This window comes from Lissotriton vulgaris, chromosome 5 (assembly GCF_964263255.1).
Source record: "Lissotriton vulgaris chromosome 5, aLisVul1.2, whole genome shotgun sequence".
NCBI lineage: Eukaryota > Metazoa > Chordata > Amphibia > Caudata > Salamandridae > Lissotriton > Lissotriton vulgaris.
The window spans coordinates 257,950,903-257,969,840 of NC_141693.1; the positions used below are offsets into that span (position 1 = coordinate 257,950,903).

The window sequence follows — 18,938 nt, forward strand, 5'->3', positions numbered from 1 at the left end:
TAAACGCACTCTCACAATTCCACCAAGAGCCCACTCCACTAGAAAGTTGGGGGCCTCTATGGCTTTCCTAGGTAACATTCCCTTAGAAGATATTTGTAGAGCAGCTACATGGTCAACCACACATACTTTCACAAAGCATTACTGTGTAGATGTGCACTCTAAACAACAGGCAGCTGTTGGCCAGGCTGTTCTCAAAACGCTTTTTCAGACGGCTGCAGCTGGCACGGGCGGCCGCCGCTAATGGAGGGACTGCTATGTATTCTATGCACAGATATGAATTCAGCAGCCCACATGCCTCGAACTGCAAATGCTACTTACCAGTATGCATCTGTTCTTGGCATGTAGGGCTGCTGACATTCATATCGCCCGCCCTCCTCCCCGGCGCCTGTAGCAGCTGCAGCATTCATTTACATATATTTATATGTTCTTAGCATGGGCATCATTCACATACTTCACTCCATCTCTGCCAATGGCTAAAAACAATCTGGGGATGGAGGCGATGCCCATGCGCACTGTAGTCCAGGGGAGGAGCCACCTATCTCGTGATACTTCGAAGACTCTTCCAGGACAACAATGTGCAATCATCCGGACCCAACACTAGGCGGCGATCTATGCACAGATATGAATGTCAGCAGCCCTACATGCCAAGAACAGATGCATACTGGTAAGTAGCATTTGCATTACGTAGTAGTGACCAGATAAGAGGAGTGCTCAAAAATTAGGAAATTAAAATTATTTGAATCCTCTCACAAGAAACTTTATTAGAATAAGAAGATTCAAGAAAATTTAAAACTGCTGTAAATGTAAATGTAAATGTCAAGGTATTTGTAGAGCGCACTGTCACCAAGCGGTTTCCTGGCGCTATTACTCATACCGCTGTGGAACCCTTCCTGGCTTTCCCTGTGAAGTGTCCACTCCTGGGCACCCCCAGGGTGAAGCCAGGCATCCTAGCGCTGTTGGGGCCGGTGTGGAGGTTAAGCAAGCTATTGCCCAAAGTTGCAGCGTGGGGCCCATGATTAGAATAGGCACCGAGACGAGAATTGTCAGGTCCGAGGAAATTGAGCCCAAGACCCGCCGAGGCGGGAATTGAACCCTGGTCCCGTGCCAGAACTCTGCATCAGGGTCTGCCACTCTAACCATTGAGCCACACTCCTCCACAAATTGTGTAGATTGGGACCCAGTTACTGGAGCCTATCTACAAATCGGTCGACATGTTTCAGCCCCACTGTGCCCAGCCGGGTCTATGAGGCTTTCCTCAGGACCAAGATAGAAAGATAAAACTGTACTCACACAATTTGTGCAGCACCTGGAGGTGGTATTGTACTCCACTCTCTTACCTCTAGGGCCAATAGTACGTTGCTGATGTTATATGCATATCACATTCAAAAGTAAAAAGTGCATTCTGATCTTACAAGTTACCGTACATCGACATTTATAACCATGAGTAACAAACGATTATAACTCTCACGTTAAGTTATTGTTAAGGAGATAGCGTTCTTTAACGTGACTAGAAAGATTCTGCGCTTATCGGTCCATAAACAAGAAGCATTTAATCGTTATCTTTTTCGCGCACATTCATTGTCTTTCTCAAATACATGTTCATTAGTGGGGTGTTATGAAGTCAATTTAATAAAACCGTGTATCTTTCTTTAAGCTCTGTACGCGCTCTGTATTGTTTGCTATATTTCAAAATGCTGTCATGTTTACGACTTATGTCAACCACTCGTTCACCTTATGGTATGGTCCAGCGCTAACGCTTGGTTATTTTATACAGCGTTCTTTAGCGTGAATTGGATACTTTCACGTTTAACTATTCAAAAACACGTGGCATGTAATCATTCATCACTCTGCGCGCACTTGAAGCTTGTCATGGATACATGCTAACTTGTTTAGACCCACGAAGTGGGGTCGAATCTCACATATTGTGATCAGTACACGCTAAGTTTTTTATATATCTCAATGTGCAACCTTATTTTCGACTTTTTTAGTATAAGTCACATGAACTACTCATTCTTAGATGTTATACTGTGAGCCACCCTGTAACAGCAGGACTATGAATAGGCAGGAGACGTGTCTTGGTTATACCAGGGTTTATTCGTTCCAACAAAGTATCAGTGCATGTTTTTCTTGTCGCTCCTCTGCGTGGAGATCTGCTCCGCTCTCTTCGGGTCTTGCGGAGTACTCCCTCCTCCCTTCTCCTGACGGGGCTCCTCCTCCTGCTGGGCTCCGGAGGCTCCGTGCTGTCCACCCTCGCCGACACCGAAAGGGAAAACAGAAGAGAGGCAAGTATCAGTCAACGTGCGTAGTTTTACAACAAGTCACAAGGTAGGGGCTGTGGGGAACCACCCAGTGTACGGTCACACAAGTCGGGGACGTTATATTAACTAAACAAGGAGGGGGGGGGGGGTGTTTGTGCAGGAATCCCGGGTTCGTACAGGTGAATTGTCACTAGCTAGGTTATGCGTCTTCCTCGCTTTCTAAACCAACCCAGGAAGCGGTTACGCACCTCTGTTAGCCGTACCCTTCCTGGTGTACGGCTGGGCGGATCGTGGTGTTGGCCTCCGGGCGTGTCTTTTCCGTCCTCTGCTCTCCCGTCGGGTCCTCTCGCCTGCTCGTGGGTACCAGCGGCTCTCACGGCGTTCTCATCCTCTCTCCCTTCCGTAGTCTGGGATTCCTCCTCCTCCGCAAGGCAGTCTTCGCTGATCCACCGTAAGCTGCCGCTCCACTCCTTCTCCTCGTTTCCTCGTCCTCTGCTTCTCCACTCCTCCTCTCTGCTGTCTCGTCCTCCGCTTCTCCACTCCTCTTCGCTGCTTCCCGCCACTCCGCTCTCTTCCACTCTGACCACTCCTCCGGTGTAATACCACCTCTGTTGATTGTCAGTCCCGCCTTTTATCCGATTACCCGACTCCTCCTCTTCCATCAGTCCTTCGGTCCAGTTAAAGGGCCCATACTCCTCTTCATCGCAGCTGTACTTTTCCTGTCCGGTCCAAATCGTGGCGTGCTGTGGCTGTGGAGAGAAGAGGGGGGGGTCACACATGGTCAGTTCGCGCCCAAGTGCGGGGCGCAAAGGAGGGTCCCGGTTACACACCCAATCACACATATTTAAAAAAAATTACCTCGAGGTCTTTAGGTACGCTATTCCTCAGGGGGATCAGAGAAAGTTTCTCAGTGTCCTGCAATAAGCAAAGTGGGACCCGGTTAATTACTTACCTCTATTCGCCCGGCGTGCATGGCGTCCTCGTGTTGCTCTTCTCACCGGCAGTTAGATATTTCCTTGCTTGTGCTTGCTCTACACCCGGAAGTCAGAGGAGAGTTGGTTTCTGGTCCTTTTCTATTTTGAGTTTCAATAGACATTGAAGAAAGACTGTGCTATTCTTAATGTGTGTTATATATGCTTTGTGTTCAGAGTGAACGTTAATAAAACTTAAATATTCCTCTTGAGACAGTGATTAATACCAAAATACATACAATCATTTTTGTTTAGAAAAATGAGATGTGCCTACTTAGTAGAAATGTGATTTTCGTGAAAAAGGTTAAACTAGGTAAGTGTGAAGGTGATATTTTACCAAATTCTGATTTTTCTCCATTACTGATTTTCACTAATGCTATTTGTACCAGGTATTCTCTGATTGTCTTTCTGTTTGAATATTGTGTGGACCCTTTAACAATTCTTGTCTCTATTTCATATTTTTCGGGGTTCATTTTTTGGGTATGCCATCTATATCAATAAAGTTGGTGCCAGGGTACGTCGTCATTTAATCCTTCACTACTGGTTTTTAGACGGTCCACCCATCTCTGTTCTCTTTCAAATAGGATTTGTTCAGCTGTGTGTTTTTTTTAGAGTTAGCATTTCAATGATTGTCCACTTCTGTTATCAGCTGTGTGATTCAAATCCAAATAGTGTTTACTCATCTTTGTTGTCACCTTCTTTGTTCTGATGTTATTCCTATGTTCTCCTATTCTCACTTTCGCCTTGCGGCAAGTCATCCCAAAATATGGGCACGTAATCATATAAATTACGTGGGTAGAATTGCAATTCGTATTTTGGCGTTGTGTCCAGATCAAGTTTTCGGATAGTGAGAGAGTTTTTGTAGCTGTTGTAAAAGGACATATTGTGCATGATCCACATGGATAGTGTCCCGTTACTGGGTTCATATTCCAGACTCTCCTAATACCTTCCGACTCTCTTCATCTGTGGTCGTGTATGGACTAATAGGTCTTTCAGGTTCTTTGTCCTGCGGATAGCGATCCTCGGTCTGGGCCAATTTAACTTTCCTGATGTTATAATTTTCAAATTTTTGTTGATCATCATTTTTTGCTGTATTTGTGGCCCCATTTTTTTTTATATATATAATCTGAGATTTGCACTGTTGTTTTTAGATTCGGTTCACTTATTTGAATCTTCACTAATAAGGCTTCTGACAACCTTGTCGCTGTTTTGATTATAAGTTCCAAATAGTCACGTGTACATCTCCAAGAGAGGGATGACCAATCTTTTCTGAAAGTTCAAATAAATGAAGCGAATCTAAAAACAACAGTGCGAATCTCAGTTTACATAAAAAGATTAGAAGAAATAAACAAAGAAATGGAAGAAACAAGAGATTTTATCACTCAAAGTAAAATACAGAAATTAGGAAAAGATCTGAAGCGCTTCACACAAGAAAAAATGCACCCTTATTCAAAAGAAGACTACAATGTACCTGATCAACAAACAGATAATGAATCACGATTACACTCCCCGGAGAGGCCGTAATCAATTTAGAAATCAATCACGCCGAAGAACTAATAGATGGCAACAACCTAATTACAACAATCATCAAATGCCATATTTTTAACCGTTTATACCGAACTTTCAAAATTGGGGAAATCCTTACAATCAGGGCATGCCAACCCCAGCACAAATGATGGGTACACAAATGATGGGACACCAGAACACTCAACAGCCGCCTTTTTTAGGGAGGGGCCAGAATTCTCAGAGATGAAGACGAAGAGGAGTTACATGGCACGAACAACAACGCCAAGTAACGACTCGCAGCATGTCGAAAGAGAAACCGGGACCCAGCTCAGCGATTCACTAATAGTCAACCTAACAGACAAAGTGCTTACTGACAATCAAACAAAGGTCCTAAATAAAAACTTAGGATTTGTACCCACTCCCACCTCAGAAACCTTCAAATTGAAATGTGAACTATCAGAGTTTTTCAGAAAATCGAAACTCAAAGCCTTTTTTAGTGAGATGGATGACTTGAGACAAGAAAGTGACACTAATTTAAGGAGGAAATCTACATTCAATCCCCCCACCAGCATGATACCCATTGAAATCCAAACATTAGAACAGGCTATCATGAAGGAGGCAAGTGAAATTGAATTGAAGATAAAAAAAACCTTTCTACAACATTACGAAAGAAGAACAAAGAGCGTTGGATGAATTAAGAAAGGATGATAATATTATCATTAAACCCGCCGACAAGGGGGGCGGGATCGTCCTCCTAAATAAAGAAGGATATGACCAACAATGCTTAAGACTCCTCTCTGATACTGAGAGATCAGAGAGGAGTCTTAAGCATTGTTGGTCATATCCTTCTTTAGAAAGAGGTAGCCCTTTGGTATAGAGAATTGCTGAATTCGGAAGAGTCCACAGCCATGCCCCTAAACCAGGTTTGGAGTGCATCTGTCTTTGAGGCCTCTGCCAACGAGCTCTATGAAAGATCTTTTAAATTCTTATATAGGTATGTCAAGTCGGCCTCATTGAAAAAGAACCACTATTTTGTATTAAATAGGTTGTATTTCACGCCAAAAAAAATAGCAAAGTTTGTTTGTCCCTCCCCTTTATGTCCAAAGTGTGATTCAGCAGAGGCGGACGATATTCACATGTTCTATGATTGCCCGGTGATTGGTCCCTTTTAAACAAAAGTAGGAGAGACATTGGACAGTGTTTTAAAAGTAAATATTGGTCTGAATGGGGTGAGGGTAATATTCGGGTTGGACTTGGAAATTATTAACGAGCTCAGTGAGGAACAGATTGCTTTATTTTTTACTCTAATTATTATCGCTCGCAGAGAAATTTGCATGTTATGGAAAGACTCAGCCCCCCCACTATATGATAAATGGCTACAGTCTGTCCTAAAAACTGCACGGCTTGAGTTGGGGGCTATATATAATAGAAATACCACAGTTTGGCTCCCACTTTGGGAATGGGCACTCGAGTTGAGGTTGGTATCCGATTCCGAGATTGTCCAATGATTACACCGGACCCCGGGATAAAGGGGTAGCCAGGTTGGCTCAGGTGCAGCAAGGACCCCGACCCTTGGTGCACAAGAGAGAAGAAAGGGTTGCTGGTGTCTTTCTTTTGCAAGTACCAAAGGTGAGATGAGGACAATAAAAAAAAAAAAAGACTCCTCTCTGATACTCAGTTCTACAAGAAGATCAGTGTTGACCGACTACAAAATACCATTAAGATAATGGTCAATGAAGCAGAAACGAACTTGTGGATCACAAGGCATGAAGCAGAGTTTTGAATTGCACAAAAGCCAAGAACACCCTATTTTTATTCTTTACCAAAAACACACAAAAAGTAGTCTCAACCTCCAGGACGACCCATCGTCTCAGGAGTAAGTTCAATCCTCGAACCTCTATCTCAATTTACGGACCAGTTTCTGAAACCTCTGGTGCAAAAAACAACAACGTATTTGAAGGATACTAGAGATCTATTGAACCAACTTCTAGATGTAACTTATAACGAGGAAGAAATGCTCGGTTAGGGTTAGATGTAGAAAGCCTCTACACCGGCCTGCATCAGCAAAATACCCTGGAAACCTTAGAAAACATCTTGTTCTAGGAGGCATGGCAACATAAAACACTTAGACATTTTGTCTTAGAGTGTTGCAGAATAGCATTGACTGAGGAGTTTTTCGAATACAATGGAACACTATTTGTGCAAAGTCATATAACTTCCATGGGGAGCGCTTTTGCGCCTTCGGTAGCCGGACTGTATGTCAGTGATTTTGAAATGCAACATGTCCTGAACAACGACAATCCCTTCTGCCCTCAAATTTTGTTCTGGAAACACTTTATAGATGACATCTGAAAGAAACAGGTTAGTGTTAGATTCCTTACCTTAGAATATCCCAGGTGTCAGACTGGATCCGGAAAGTTTTGCGTAGCAGTACCCGTGCGCGGCGGTAGGCGTCGTCTGCGGCTCCGTGTCGGCGCCGGGATGACGTCAGAGTACTTAGATGCCGCCCTCGCGCGCTGACGTCAGTTCTTCTTTTTTCCACGCCAGCAAGCGCAGATCCGGAAAAAGCAGTACTCCGTAGTCACTTTTTGACTAACTTTTACGATCTTTTTGATCCTGTTTCGAGTCGTAAGACTATCGGTGCCGGTAGGGATGCCTGGGTTCAAGCCCTGTGCCGATTGCAACCAACTGATGTCGGTTACCGACCCCCATCGCCGGTGCCTGTATTGCCATGGGGCCTACTATGACGACAAGTCGTACCCTGACTGCCGGGCCTTGACGTCGAAGGCTAGGCGGGATCGGTCTCGTAAGCCCATCGAGCTCTGGCAGTCAGCCCGAGCCGCTCACGGTCCTGGTCGCGGGGCCACAGTCATCAAATCTCGGCGAGGCAACACTATTCGTCGGGCTCCAAGTCCTCCGGTAAGAGGCACAAGAAGTCGAAGAGACGACATCGCTCTTCCGACTCTCCCCCCTCCTCCCCCTCCTCCCCCCGCCCCCCCGACGCTCGCGCGATGCGGCCTGGGGTTTGAGTGACACCGCCCACGCGGCTTCGCCGGAGCCGCAGGCACCTCTGCCAGCTCCATACCCTCCCTGGGCTGCATGCGACGCCGGAGGAGATAGACGCCTTCCTTGGCCATGAGGTTGCTCTCTCCTCAGTCGGGTCCCGCTGTGGCGACTTCGGGCTCCGCGGCCCTGATTGGGAGCCTGGAACTGGGTGCTTCGGGCCCAGTGCCGTCGGGTGCTTTGGCCCCGGTGGCCAAGACGATTCCGGTCCCGACGGGGCAGGGCCCAACCGGATCCGGGTCTGGATCCGGGTCTTCGCTGGTCGACCTTACGACCCCTCCGCCTGCGCCGACCCCCAGGGTGTTTCCTCCGACGGCGTCCCAGGACGACGTCGTCCCCGGTCCCTCCCTCGGTCCGGATCCGGCGTTGGACCGCCGTCGCTCGACGCCGCATTCGACGCCAAGAGAAGAGCAAAGCTTCTATGATCCGGCCCCTTTCTTTGAACCTGAATATCAGGAGATGGAGGGCGAGGGAGACTGGGAAGTGTCTGAGGACCCTCTGGCACCGGAGTGCCAGTCGTTTCAGGACTGGACAGACGAGCTAGGGGAAACCAGTGGTCTCGACACTTTACCTGACACTGGCTTTGTCTCCCCTCCTACCGTGGCTACAGAGGAGGGGGCTGCTTATAGTGTGGTGCTGAAGAGGGCGGCGAAGGCCTTGGCTCTTGAGCTCCACGTCGCGACAGTGAGGTCTAACTTCCTCACTGAGGTCCTTAAACCACAGGCAAGCTCTTCTGAGCCTCTACTGCCGTTTAATGAGGCTCTCACGGACGTCCTGTTGGGCACCTGGTCCAGGCCCGCTACAGTTTCCTCTGTAGATAGGAACTTCGCCAGGGGCCACCGCCGGCTCTGGGCGACCCCAGTTTTCTGTCCACCCACCCCATCCCCGAGAGCCTGGCTATCCAGGCCTCTACTTCCCAGTCCGCATTCCCGACTGCACCACCCGATCGGGAATCCAAAAGGTATGAACAGTTTGGCAAGAAGCTGTTCTCCTCTCTGTTTGGGGTGCGGTCAGTCAACACCGCCTGCCTTTTGGGCCGTTACACCCACTCTCTGTGGGATACCGTTGCGGGCGTGCTGCCGTAGGGCCCGTAGGGGGCCCGGGTGAAGCTCGCTCAAGCCCTTGCGGAGGGACACACCCACTCTCTGTGGGATACCGTTGCGGGCGTGCTGCCGTAGGGCCCGTAGGGGGCCCGGGTGAAGCTCGCTCAAGCCCTTGCGGAGGGACGAGACGCAGCGCGGTACTCCATTCGATGTGGGCTGGATACCACGGACTCGCTGGGCAGGGCAATGTCAACGACGGTGGCGGTTCGCCGCCACGCGTGGCTGAGGTCCGCCAACTTCTCGGCTGATGTCCAGAACACCCTCATGGACATGCCGTTCGATGGCAGCCACCTCTTTGGTGGCAAGGCAGATAGTGCGCTTGAACACTTCAAGGACTCCAGGGCTACGGCCAAGTCCTTGGGCCTGTCGGGCCAGCGTCACTAGACATTTGCCTTTCGCTCCTTTCGTGGCCAAGGAAGGGGCGCCCCCTCACGTCCTGCATGCCACAGGCCGCAGTCTAACATCCAGCGTGGGGCGGACGTGGTAACCGCCGTGGCGGTGCCAGGGTACAACGGCGAGGCCAGTCCACATCCACCCCCGCAGCATCTGCCTCAAAGCCTTCCTAGTCCGAGCTTTCAGGCCCATTTGACGCCAGCGGGGGGGCAGGGTCCGCCATCACCTCCTCCACTGGTGCAACATCACATCGGACAGGTGGGTGCTGCAAATCGTCCGAAGGAGCTACTCCCTCCCCTTCGAGGCGACCCCTCCAGCCATGCCACCGCTGTACCACCGTGTGTCGGGGATCACTTGCAACTTCTGCAAGAGGAAGTATCGGCCCTCTTGGCCAAGGGGGCCATCGAGCGCGTTCCTGGGCCAGAAGTAGGGTGTGGTTGCTATTCCCACTACTTTCTGGTTCCCAAGAAGGGAAAAGGGGGCCTACGCCCTATCTTGGAGCTGCGGAACGTGAACGGCTTCCCCTGGAAGGAGAAATTCAAGATGCTGACTTTGGCTCAGGTCTTAGCTGCCCTAGAACCCGAAGACTGGATGGTAGCGTTGGACTTGCAGGACGCATATTTTCACATCCCCGTCCTGAAGGCCCAACGGCGTTACTTGTCGTTCACGGTTGGCCACGAGCACTTTCAGTTTACCTTGCTCCCCTTCGGCCTTACCAGCGCCCCACAGGTGTTCACGAAAGTGATGGCGGTGGTCGCAGCTCATCTGCGCAGATTAGGGGTGTCAGTCTTCCCCTATCTCGACGTCTGGTTGTTGAAGGTGGGCTCGCCCCAGGCAGTCTTCAGCCACCTCCAGACTATGGCCAACCCCCTTCCACTTGCTGGGGTTTTCCATCTTTGCCCGAAGTCACACCTGTGTCCCTCTCAAAAGCTCCTCTTCATCGGAGCGGTTTTGGATTCGGCGCGGTTCGGGTTTATCCTCCCGAACAGCAGGTTCGGGATATTCAGGCTCTGATTCCGATCTTTCAGCCTTTATCCCGGGTCCAGGTTGACGCTGCGGCTTCTGGGGCTGATGGCCTCCTGCATCCTTCTGGTGCATCACGCCAGGTGGCAGATGCAGGCTCTGCAGTGGGACCTGAAGTTTCAGTGGGCCCAGCATCAGGGCAACCTGTCTGACCACGTCCTGATCTCGGAGGGCACTGTGAAACAGTTGCAGTGATGGCTCACGGACCGCGACTGGGTCAGCGGCAGATCCCTCTCCCTACCCCAACCGGAGCACGTGGTTGTGACGGATGCGTCCCTCCTGGGCTGGGGGAGGCGCCAATTGGGAGAGGCGGAGATCCGAGGTCTCCGGCTCCACATCAACCTTCTAGAGCTGCGGTGATCCGGCTTGCACTGAAGGCCTTCCTTGACTCTGTCTGGGGAAGTATCGTGCAGGTGTTAACGGACAACACCACCGCCACGTGGTACTGCAACAAACAGGGTGGGGTGGGGTCGCGGACCCTCTGTCAGGAGGCTCTGCGCCTTTGGCAATTGCTGGAACACCAGGGCGTCTCGCTGGTTGTTCAACACCTGGCAGGTTCTCTGAAAGCCAGGGCAGACGAACTCAGCCGTCGGTGCATGATGGATCACAAATGGCATCTGAACTCGGACGTGGCGCAAGGTCTCTTTCAGCAGTGGGGAGTGCCTTGGTTAGATCTATTTGCCACAGAAGAGAACGCGCAATGTAATCAGTTCTGTGCGTTGGAATTTCCAAGGCGGCACTCGCTCGGAGACGCTTTTCATCGCAAGTGGAGTTGCGGTTTATTGAACGCCTTTCCGCCTATACCACTTCTGCCCAGAGTGCTGAAGTCATCCTTGTGGCTCCGGGCTGTGCACGAAGATACTGGCATCCCGAGCTACTCAGCATGTCATTCGATCACCCGATTCGTCTGCCCCTTCAGGAGGACCTTCTGTCGCAGCAGCAGGGGACGGTCCTCCACCCGAACCTGTCCAGCCTCCACCTCTATGCGTGTAGATTGAGCGGCGGCAGTTGAGGCCATTTGACTTGCCTCCTGAAGTCTGTGATTTCATTCTGGCAGCCAGGTGTCCCTCCACAAAAACGGTATACGCCTGCAGGTGGAACAGATTTGTGGCATGGTGCACAGCAAAGGCTGTGGATCCCCTTTCTGCCCCTCTTTCAGAGGTTCTCCTCTTTCTTTTTTCTCTTGCCCAGCAGGGCTCTGCTCTGGGCACTATCAAAGGCTACCTCTCTGCCATTTCTGCCTTCTTAAGGCTTCCTGATCAGCCTTCCCTTTTCAAGTCCCCTGTTGTAAATAGATTCTTGAAGGACATCACTCACATGTTCCTCCTTTTCTTGATGCCTCAGTGGGACTTGAATCTTGTTTTTACTTTTTTGATGTGCGCTCCTTTCGAGCCACTTCACAATTACCCTCTTCGTCTTCTCACTCTTAAGACTGCCTTCCTGGTTGCCATCACCTCTGCCAGGAGAGTGAGTGAGTTCCAGGCTCTTTCTTCCAAACCTCCTTTCATTTCTGTCCAGCCGGACAAAGTTGTCTAGAGAACGCGTCCCTCTTTCCTGCCCAAGGTAGTCACAGCCTTCCACATCGGGCAGTCCATCACCTTGCCCACCTTCTTTCCGCCTCCCCACCCCTCGAAAGAGGAAGAGAGGCTCCACCATCTGGACCCAAAACGTGCGCTCTCATTCTGTCTGGAGCGAACACGCCAGTTCCGGGTGGACGACCAACTCTTTGTGGGTTACGTGGGCGCTAAGAAGGGACGGGCGGTGCACAAACGGACCATCTCTCAGTGGGTCGTGTTGTGCATCAAGGTATGCTACTCTTTGGCTAAAAAGGAGCCCCCTGTTGGGCTGAGTGCCCATTCCACTTGGGCCACGGCGGCTACTAATGCCCTGGGTCTGGGAGTCTCCTTGCAGGACATCTGTCAGGCAGCTACGTGGGCCCCGCTGTACACATTCGCTAGACACTACTGCCTGGACAGCCAAGTCCGGAGAGACGGCTTTTTTGGCCGTTCTGTTCTCCAGGACTTTCTGGTGTGATCATTGGTTCGCAAACCGACCTCCGGAGTTGGTATTACTGGGGTATCTATTCTAAGGTAAGGAACCTAACACTAACCTGTTTCTTTCAGATGCACAAGTTACTTACCTTCGGTAACAATATATCTGTAAGAAACAGTAGTTAGTGTTAGATTCCTTACCGCCCCACCCATCCTCCCCATTCTGCGAACCGATATCTAGGGTTACGGTTCTTCGCTTTGAGGACCCTAGTTTTATGGCACCAGTGTTGGTTTTTATCATGGCTCTGCGTTCCTGGCGCGGAAAAGCTGTGTATAAGAACTGACGTTTGCGCGCAAGGGCGGCGTCTAAGTACTTCGACATCATCCAGACGCCGACGATGGACTCAGAGCCGCAGACGACGCCTACCGACGCGCAGGGGTACTGCTATGCAAAACTTTCCGGATCCAGTCTGACGCCTGGGGATATTCTAAGGTAAGGTAAGTAACTTGTGCATTATTGTCATCTGGAAGAAAAATGGCGAGAATCTACAAGAATTCATCAACTGGCTGAACACTAGAGAAGATTGCCTGAAGTTCACATTTACAGTGGACAACAAGAAACTGGATTTCCTGCAGTGCAGTTTGTGAGTACTGAAAAGTTTTAAACTTGCCCAAAAGCGTAAGCTGCTACAAAAGTGCAGTATGTGAATAGCATTTTGTAGTAAGGTTTGTAGTACACCAAAAGACTTGGGCCAGGTGGTGGGAATATTATGAATTATCGCAATGATGAAGCCATCTACATATTATGTGGGATGGTGTGACGGCCACACTACTGTTTGTCTTCTGCGTGTGTTCTCAAATGCTCCTAAAAATCAATCAAATGTTGGTTACTACAACAACAACAAAAGTGTAATACGACTGTAGTATTACAAATGTATTACAATATACAGTTTAATTTTGCCCATCTATAACAATAACAACTCTTATTTAATTAGTTCTGATGTGCCTTCCTCTTTGTGGGAGTAGTACTTTTGGTCTTGGTGCGCTACATGCGTTATTTCTAAATCGCATTGAAAATTAAGGTATTGCATAACAGTCCTGGGAGACATTTTGAGTTTGAGACTCACATTTTTTGGGATACTTGTAGGTTAGTTTTCTACCAGTCCTAAAACATTGAAAGTTTAGTTCATTGCATGCACTCTGATTAGACCAGAATCATTGAATGATGTTATACATTGAGGGACAACTTCTTGGTTTAAGACTTGATTCTAAAAGCATTGTGATGTGAACTGGGAAGGTGAATACACAAAAGGGCAATTCTTTGAGCCAATTTGTTTCCCTCGCAGGAAGCAATGGACACGAGTTCATGTTTCTCCTGAAGGGACACGAGGACTTGCGCCAGGATGAGAGAGTGATGCAGCTGTTTGGACTTGTCAACACTCTTCTGGCTAATGATCCAGCTTCTCTGCGAAAGAACCTCAGGTACAATGAGCAGTAGAATTTAACTGGACATCTGTGCGTTTTTGATGTTTAAATTGCTCATTTCTCTTTTGAATATAGATTATCGTGTGCTTTCACACTGATATGTACATGCAATCTGCTTTCATACTAGTAGGATTGTTTATTTCATGAACAAAATGTGCATTGAGAATCTTTTCAGCAATTCATATACTTTGCGTTATTCTGCCATCCAGAGGTTGACTACAGAATTGTTAAAAAAAAAAATTGAAATAGTCCTGTAGACATCGAATTGTCTACAGAATACCACTCATTTATTCTATCTCTTGGGACAGTCCTATATCTGTAGTTCAGGTGCAATCTACAGATTATTAGGTTGAGCCTGGGCAGCGCATGCTCTGCCCTGCGAGGCATGCTGCATTCAGGTTGGCACTTGAAGCTCTGCCCACTCTCCGGCTCATATTTCTCATTGGCTTGTACCATTGTCACTGTAAACTGTGGCTGTTCATTGGTCAATAGGTTTAGTAGTCCCTCCTTAGTACCTCCTTTTCTCATTTTGTAACTTCCCTTGGCGACACCCCCTGTTATGTATGTTGTTACTCGGTAGGCTTTAATTACAGCCTCTGAGCACTATTTTCTCAAATTGCTTTGTCCTGCCTACTGTTGCAGGCAAGATGCGCTCTCTCCTAACGCTTTAAAAAAAAAAAAATTATAGCAAGGGTGCAGGCATTTGCAAGCAATAGGTCTCGCATTTGCAAGAGTTTAAGCTATTGGCATTGTGAATGCAAACCTTTTATTTATCTGTTTTAAAAACAACATATAAATAAAAGGCATTGTCATTTACAATGCCAATTACTCAAAGTCTCGTAAATACAAGACCTATTGCATTGGAAATACTTGTTTTTTTCATCCTTTGTGTAAGAATAGTCTAGTCTTTATTCCTTTAACTTCACCAGTAGAGTGAATGGCTTAGTTGCAAGTTAATCTATAATAGAAATCAACTGTGAAACTGTTACAAGAAAGTAATATTTGTTTTTGCTGAACTAATTTGTTACACATTCACTAATGTTTGTAATGAAACAAGAAGTATCCCTCAATACGATATTGGAAGTTGAATTACTCTTAAATATTTATATGCAGCCTGTGTTGTTGTGAATCCCTTGCAACACATGCTGGTGGCGTCTAGTTTTGAGTTCATAATACTGCAACTTGTTTTTATTTTAAGTCTTTCTTTTAGTTTGAGTGCTCATGGAATGACTCGTCATTACGCCCCAAATCCCAGAATGAGTAAGGACACAGTCTCCACCTTAAGTTGTGTGTTTTTCCCACCGTAATGTTCATATATGTCTTTGCTGAGCAACAACAGAAACTTTAGCAACCAGAACCAAGGAAGACATTTGTACTGAAGTGTAGCTGAAACAACGATTATGAAGACAAAAAATAACTTAAGTCCATCAACACGGACATCATGCGTGCACCCCTTGAGGTTTCAGGTCATATAAGAATGAGTCCAGAGAATGTGGGAAGATAGGAAAAATATGTCCTGTTGATTTTGTTCCTTTTTGTCATACCAAATTCCTGATTATAGATCATCATGGAGTCTGCATCTTGTTACTGCCAAGAACCCTCAACAAAAAGTGTTCAGCATGCCTGTTGTTTCAATCTAAGAAAATGATTCAGTAGCAAATGTCTAGATACGGCAACAGGGAAAAATGGTTTGCGTGAGGCTCCGTGGATTTATGAAAAATTAGTTGAAGATACCACATTTGAGGTGTATAGCTGGGATAACTAATCTGAAGGGAGTTAGATACTAGTTAAATGTTGAGCCCAAGATGTTTGATTCTGAACATAGTACAAAAAAGAGGTATGCCGTTCCTACAGCGGGAGAAGGGGGATATTTGGTATTGCGGGATCACAAGAAGTAATCAATAGGTGTATTCCGAAAGAAGGTGGGGAATCCTTCCTTACGGAATGAGGGCCCTCACACACACATCCCGCTGGGTGTCATACTTCATCATCGAACATGCTCCTCGTCGGGTCGGCGCTGCAATACCAGACGGGCACCCTATGCAGTGGCTCTTTGGCCTAGATCTTTTATTCATTGCCGTTTGGTGCAGTGGGTGTAAGGGGCCTATGGAGTGTAGAAGTGTGTGTGTTGGTCAACTCGATCTAGTAAGTTAAAACAGGGAATGGGAAGAGTGAGGCAAAACAATATTAATGACCCTGCCTTCTGCCCTGTTTAAAAAGGAGTGGCGACCCTCTACAATGATGCTACAGGATGTTGCGCTTAGTCGCTTGCGATCAACATGTTTCTTGCCTAGTAGGTAGATCTAGTGGCAGTTCCTCAGGACCTTGTGAAAAATTGTGAATCTACACTAATGGCTACGGTAAGGTGGTGTCTTAACCTAATGTTACCTTATTTAGGTGTAGTACCTGTTGATGTGGCAGCCAATATATAAAACAAAGGAACAATTAATATAGTATGACATAGAAAAACTGCTTGATTTCTGGGATCTTCGCGTCAAACTCCCCTAAGCCTTAACGTAGTATGCACTCATGCAACTATGGTGGACCTTACATAATGAAGGTGGTCGAGAAATTGTGTAATCAGCCATTCTTCTGTCACAATGGTCAAGAGCACCGTGAAACAATAAAAACCAAGTGACATGTAGAGCATCGTGATATCAAGTGAGGTCGTGTGGTATTAAAAAGAGCAAAGTGGTGAAAATGTAACAACTCTCCTAAACACTAAAAGCAAATGGCCCCATCAAATTGCGGCATGTGTAAGACATGTTGAAGTAACATGTGTCTTAAAGGAGGGCTAAAATTACCTCAAGGTTAATGTGAAGAAATCATGGGATAGGTTCCCACTGCAGGATCAAATTGCAGCCCCTTATTGCAACGAGAGTCAATGGAGAGGCGGCTAGTAGTCAGGACCCTACGTTGGGACCTGTCAAACACGGTCCGAGCGGTACTTAACCCATTTGAACCCGCTACTCACCGTTGCTCGCAATGACTCGTGGAGTCGGGGCCCCATCTGGAAGGTTTACTGCTGATATCGGAGGTGATATCTAATGCCATCAACCTCGAAACTCACCTCGTGCAGGAAGAAAGCTACAAGGTAACCCGTCAGGAAAGGAGGCTGGGATACTCACAATGATATCGCACCAAGGTGAAGGTAGACCTAACCAGCACAGCCGGATCCGGGAGGTGAATGGTGGAACATCACCCATGCCCGCCAAACACTGCAATGTAACCCCGCCTCAAGTAAAGTGACAGCGGACATTTTGGAAGGATGCGTGCACAGCAGCTAAATGCAAGCGCCATATTGGAATGTGTAATGGCTCGGGAGAGCAACCGTTGCAAAGGTTCAAAGAGCCGGTTGCATCAATGAGGGAGACTTAGCGATGTAACCATATTGTAAGAGCCACCCAGTGTAAGCTCAGACCCATTGTAAGCTCAGACCCCACACAGCTGCAAAGGAGATGATACGCTGTATATGGAGGGTCAACTAGGTTCAGTGGTGCCAGTTGTAAAAACTAAGATCAATTGAGGGTTGACCAGGGTATGTCTTCCTTTAGGCCGTGTTTATCGATGGCAAGCCGATAAACCCACCTCTGTTTGATCCTGCATAGTGCCCCTGCTGTTATCGTGGGTGTCCCAAGGGTGTTTAGCTGTCTCAAAGTGCGTGTACAGTTTTGTTGTAACCTTGCGGCAACTGATGATATTTTTGTGTTCAGTAATGCGCGTTTTAACCGCCCTGGTGGTCATGCCCACGTAATGGTGGTTGCAGGGGCAAGATATCAAATGGATACAGTTAGTGGTGTTACAGTTTGTATGTTTAGTCATTTTCCAAGTGAAGTTATTGGAAAAAGTTATCTCTTTGGTTTGTGTGGTTAAAGGACATACTGTGTGTAACAATCTGTAGGGGAAGACAGGGATTAATTGTGATCCAGTAGGGCTTTAATTACCATTCAGAGAGAGAAGAATGGAAGGTCCGGCCACAGTCGTAGCCCCAAGTATGAAGACAACAAAAGAGATGACTGGGCTGTTCCTATGGGAAGAAAGGAGGAAAAGGTCACTAGGGTATAAGGGCTAGTGCTCAATGGAGGACCATCCCTGGGTATCCAATTTGTTGGATATAATGGCCTCACACACCCTTGCGAGTGTCATGCTTCATCATCGGCAATGCTCCTCGTTGGGCAGGCGGTGCAATGCCCAACGGGCTCACCTCAAAGAGGGGCTCTTTATCGGAGATCTTTTATCCAACTGCCTATAGGTGAAGTGGGGGTGAGGGGCCAGGACAGAGTAGATAGTGTGGGTGAGGATAAAATGTGGCACAAGGTACCGGAAAACAATTTTATTCTGGTGGTCCTCTGCCATAAGTAAAATCAAAAGTAGCCGGTGCTCATGGGAACTGTGATTTCCCAGAGTGAACCTGGGCTAAAGTGCAAATGGTGTGGTCAACATGTTTCTCGCTTCTAGTACATTGACCGCGATTCTTCAGGACCTAGTAAATAACTACAATCTTCAAAACATGACCTAATGATTAGTATCAGTTCCAATACAGCACATAAGTTGTACTACCTGTATGACACTGCTCTTGCCTAGAAAGGGGAGATAAAGGAGAACATTACCACAGGTAAGTAACTACATGTGACCCTGTTGTGACCGTGAACACACTGTGAAAAAGTGACATACTAGTGAAGATAGTGACTAGTATGTGGTTAAAAACAAGTTAAAAACTGGTAGCAGCAGTATCCATTTGAATATAATCACAGACCCATGGGATCGGTAGTACTGTTACTCACCTAAAGGTTAGAGTTATGGGGTGTCAACAGTACCCGGTGGGTCTGACATAAAGGGAGAAGCCATAGAGGTTAGGGCTGAGGAGGTTAGGAAGAGGTGGGATGGTATTAAGGTTAAGCGACGTTAAGAAAATGAAACCTGTGTCAGGGGGCACTACAGGGCGGCAGAGAGTTTAATCATAACGGATTCGCGAAGTTAGTCGCTGTAGCGGCCGTACACTTACTTTCTACTGCTTGTGTCAGGGCCAGTTATGCCTACCCTTCTCACCGGGTCCGGATAGTGGAGAGCCGGTCGTCTACCTCCTCATTAAGTAGCAAACCGGGTGTGGTACAAACTTCCTAACAGGAAGTAGAACTCCCCGGT

At 47.6% G+C, this 18,938-nt stretch overlaps 1 protein-coding gene across 2 annotated transcripts in view; it reads left to right on the forward strand.

Moving 5' to 3' along the window:
* The window catches only part of MTOR (mechanistic target of rapamycin kinase), a 938,810-nt gene that overhangs the window by 805,845 nt on the left and 114,027 nt on the right, over positions 1-18,938 (forward strand). For both annotated transcript variants that reach the window (XM_086921314.1, XM_086921315.1), the window contains one exon: positions 13,655-13,790. In XM_086921314.1, the coding sequence (XP_086777440.1) occupies positions 13,655-13,790 (136 nt within the window). The remainder of the gene's footprint in view (positions 1-13,654; positions 13,791-18,938) is intronic.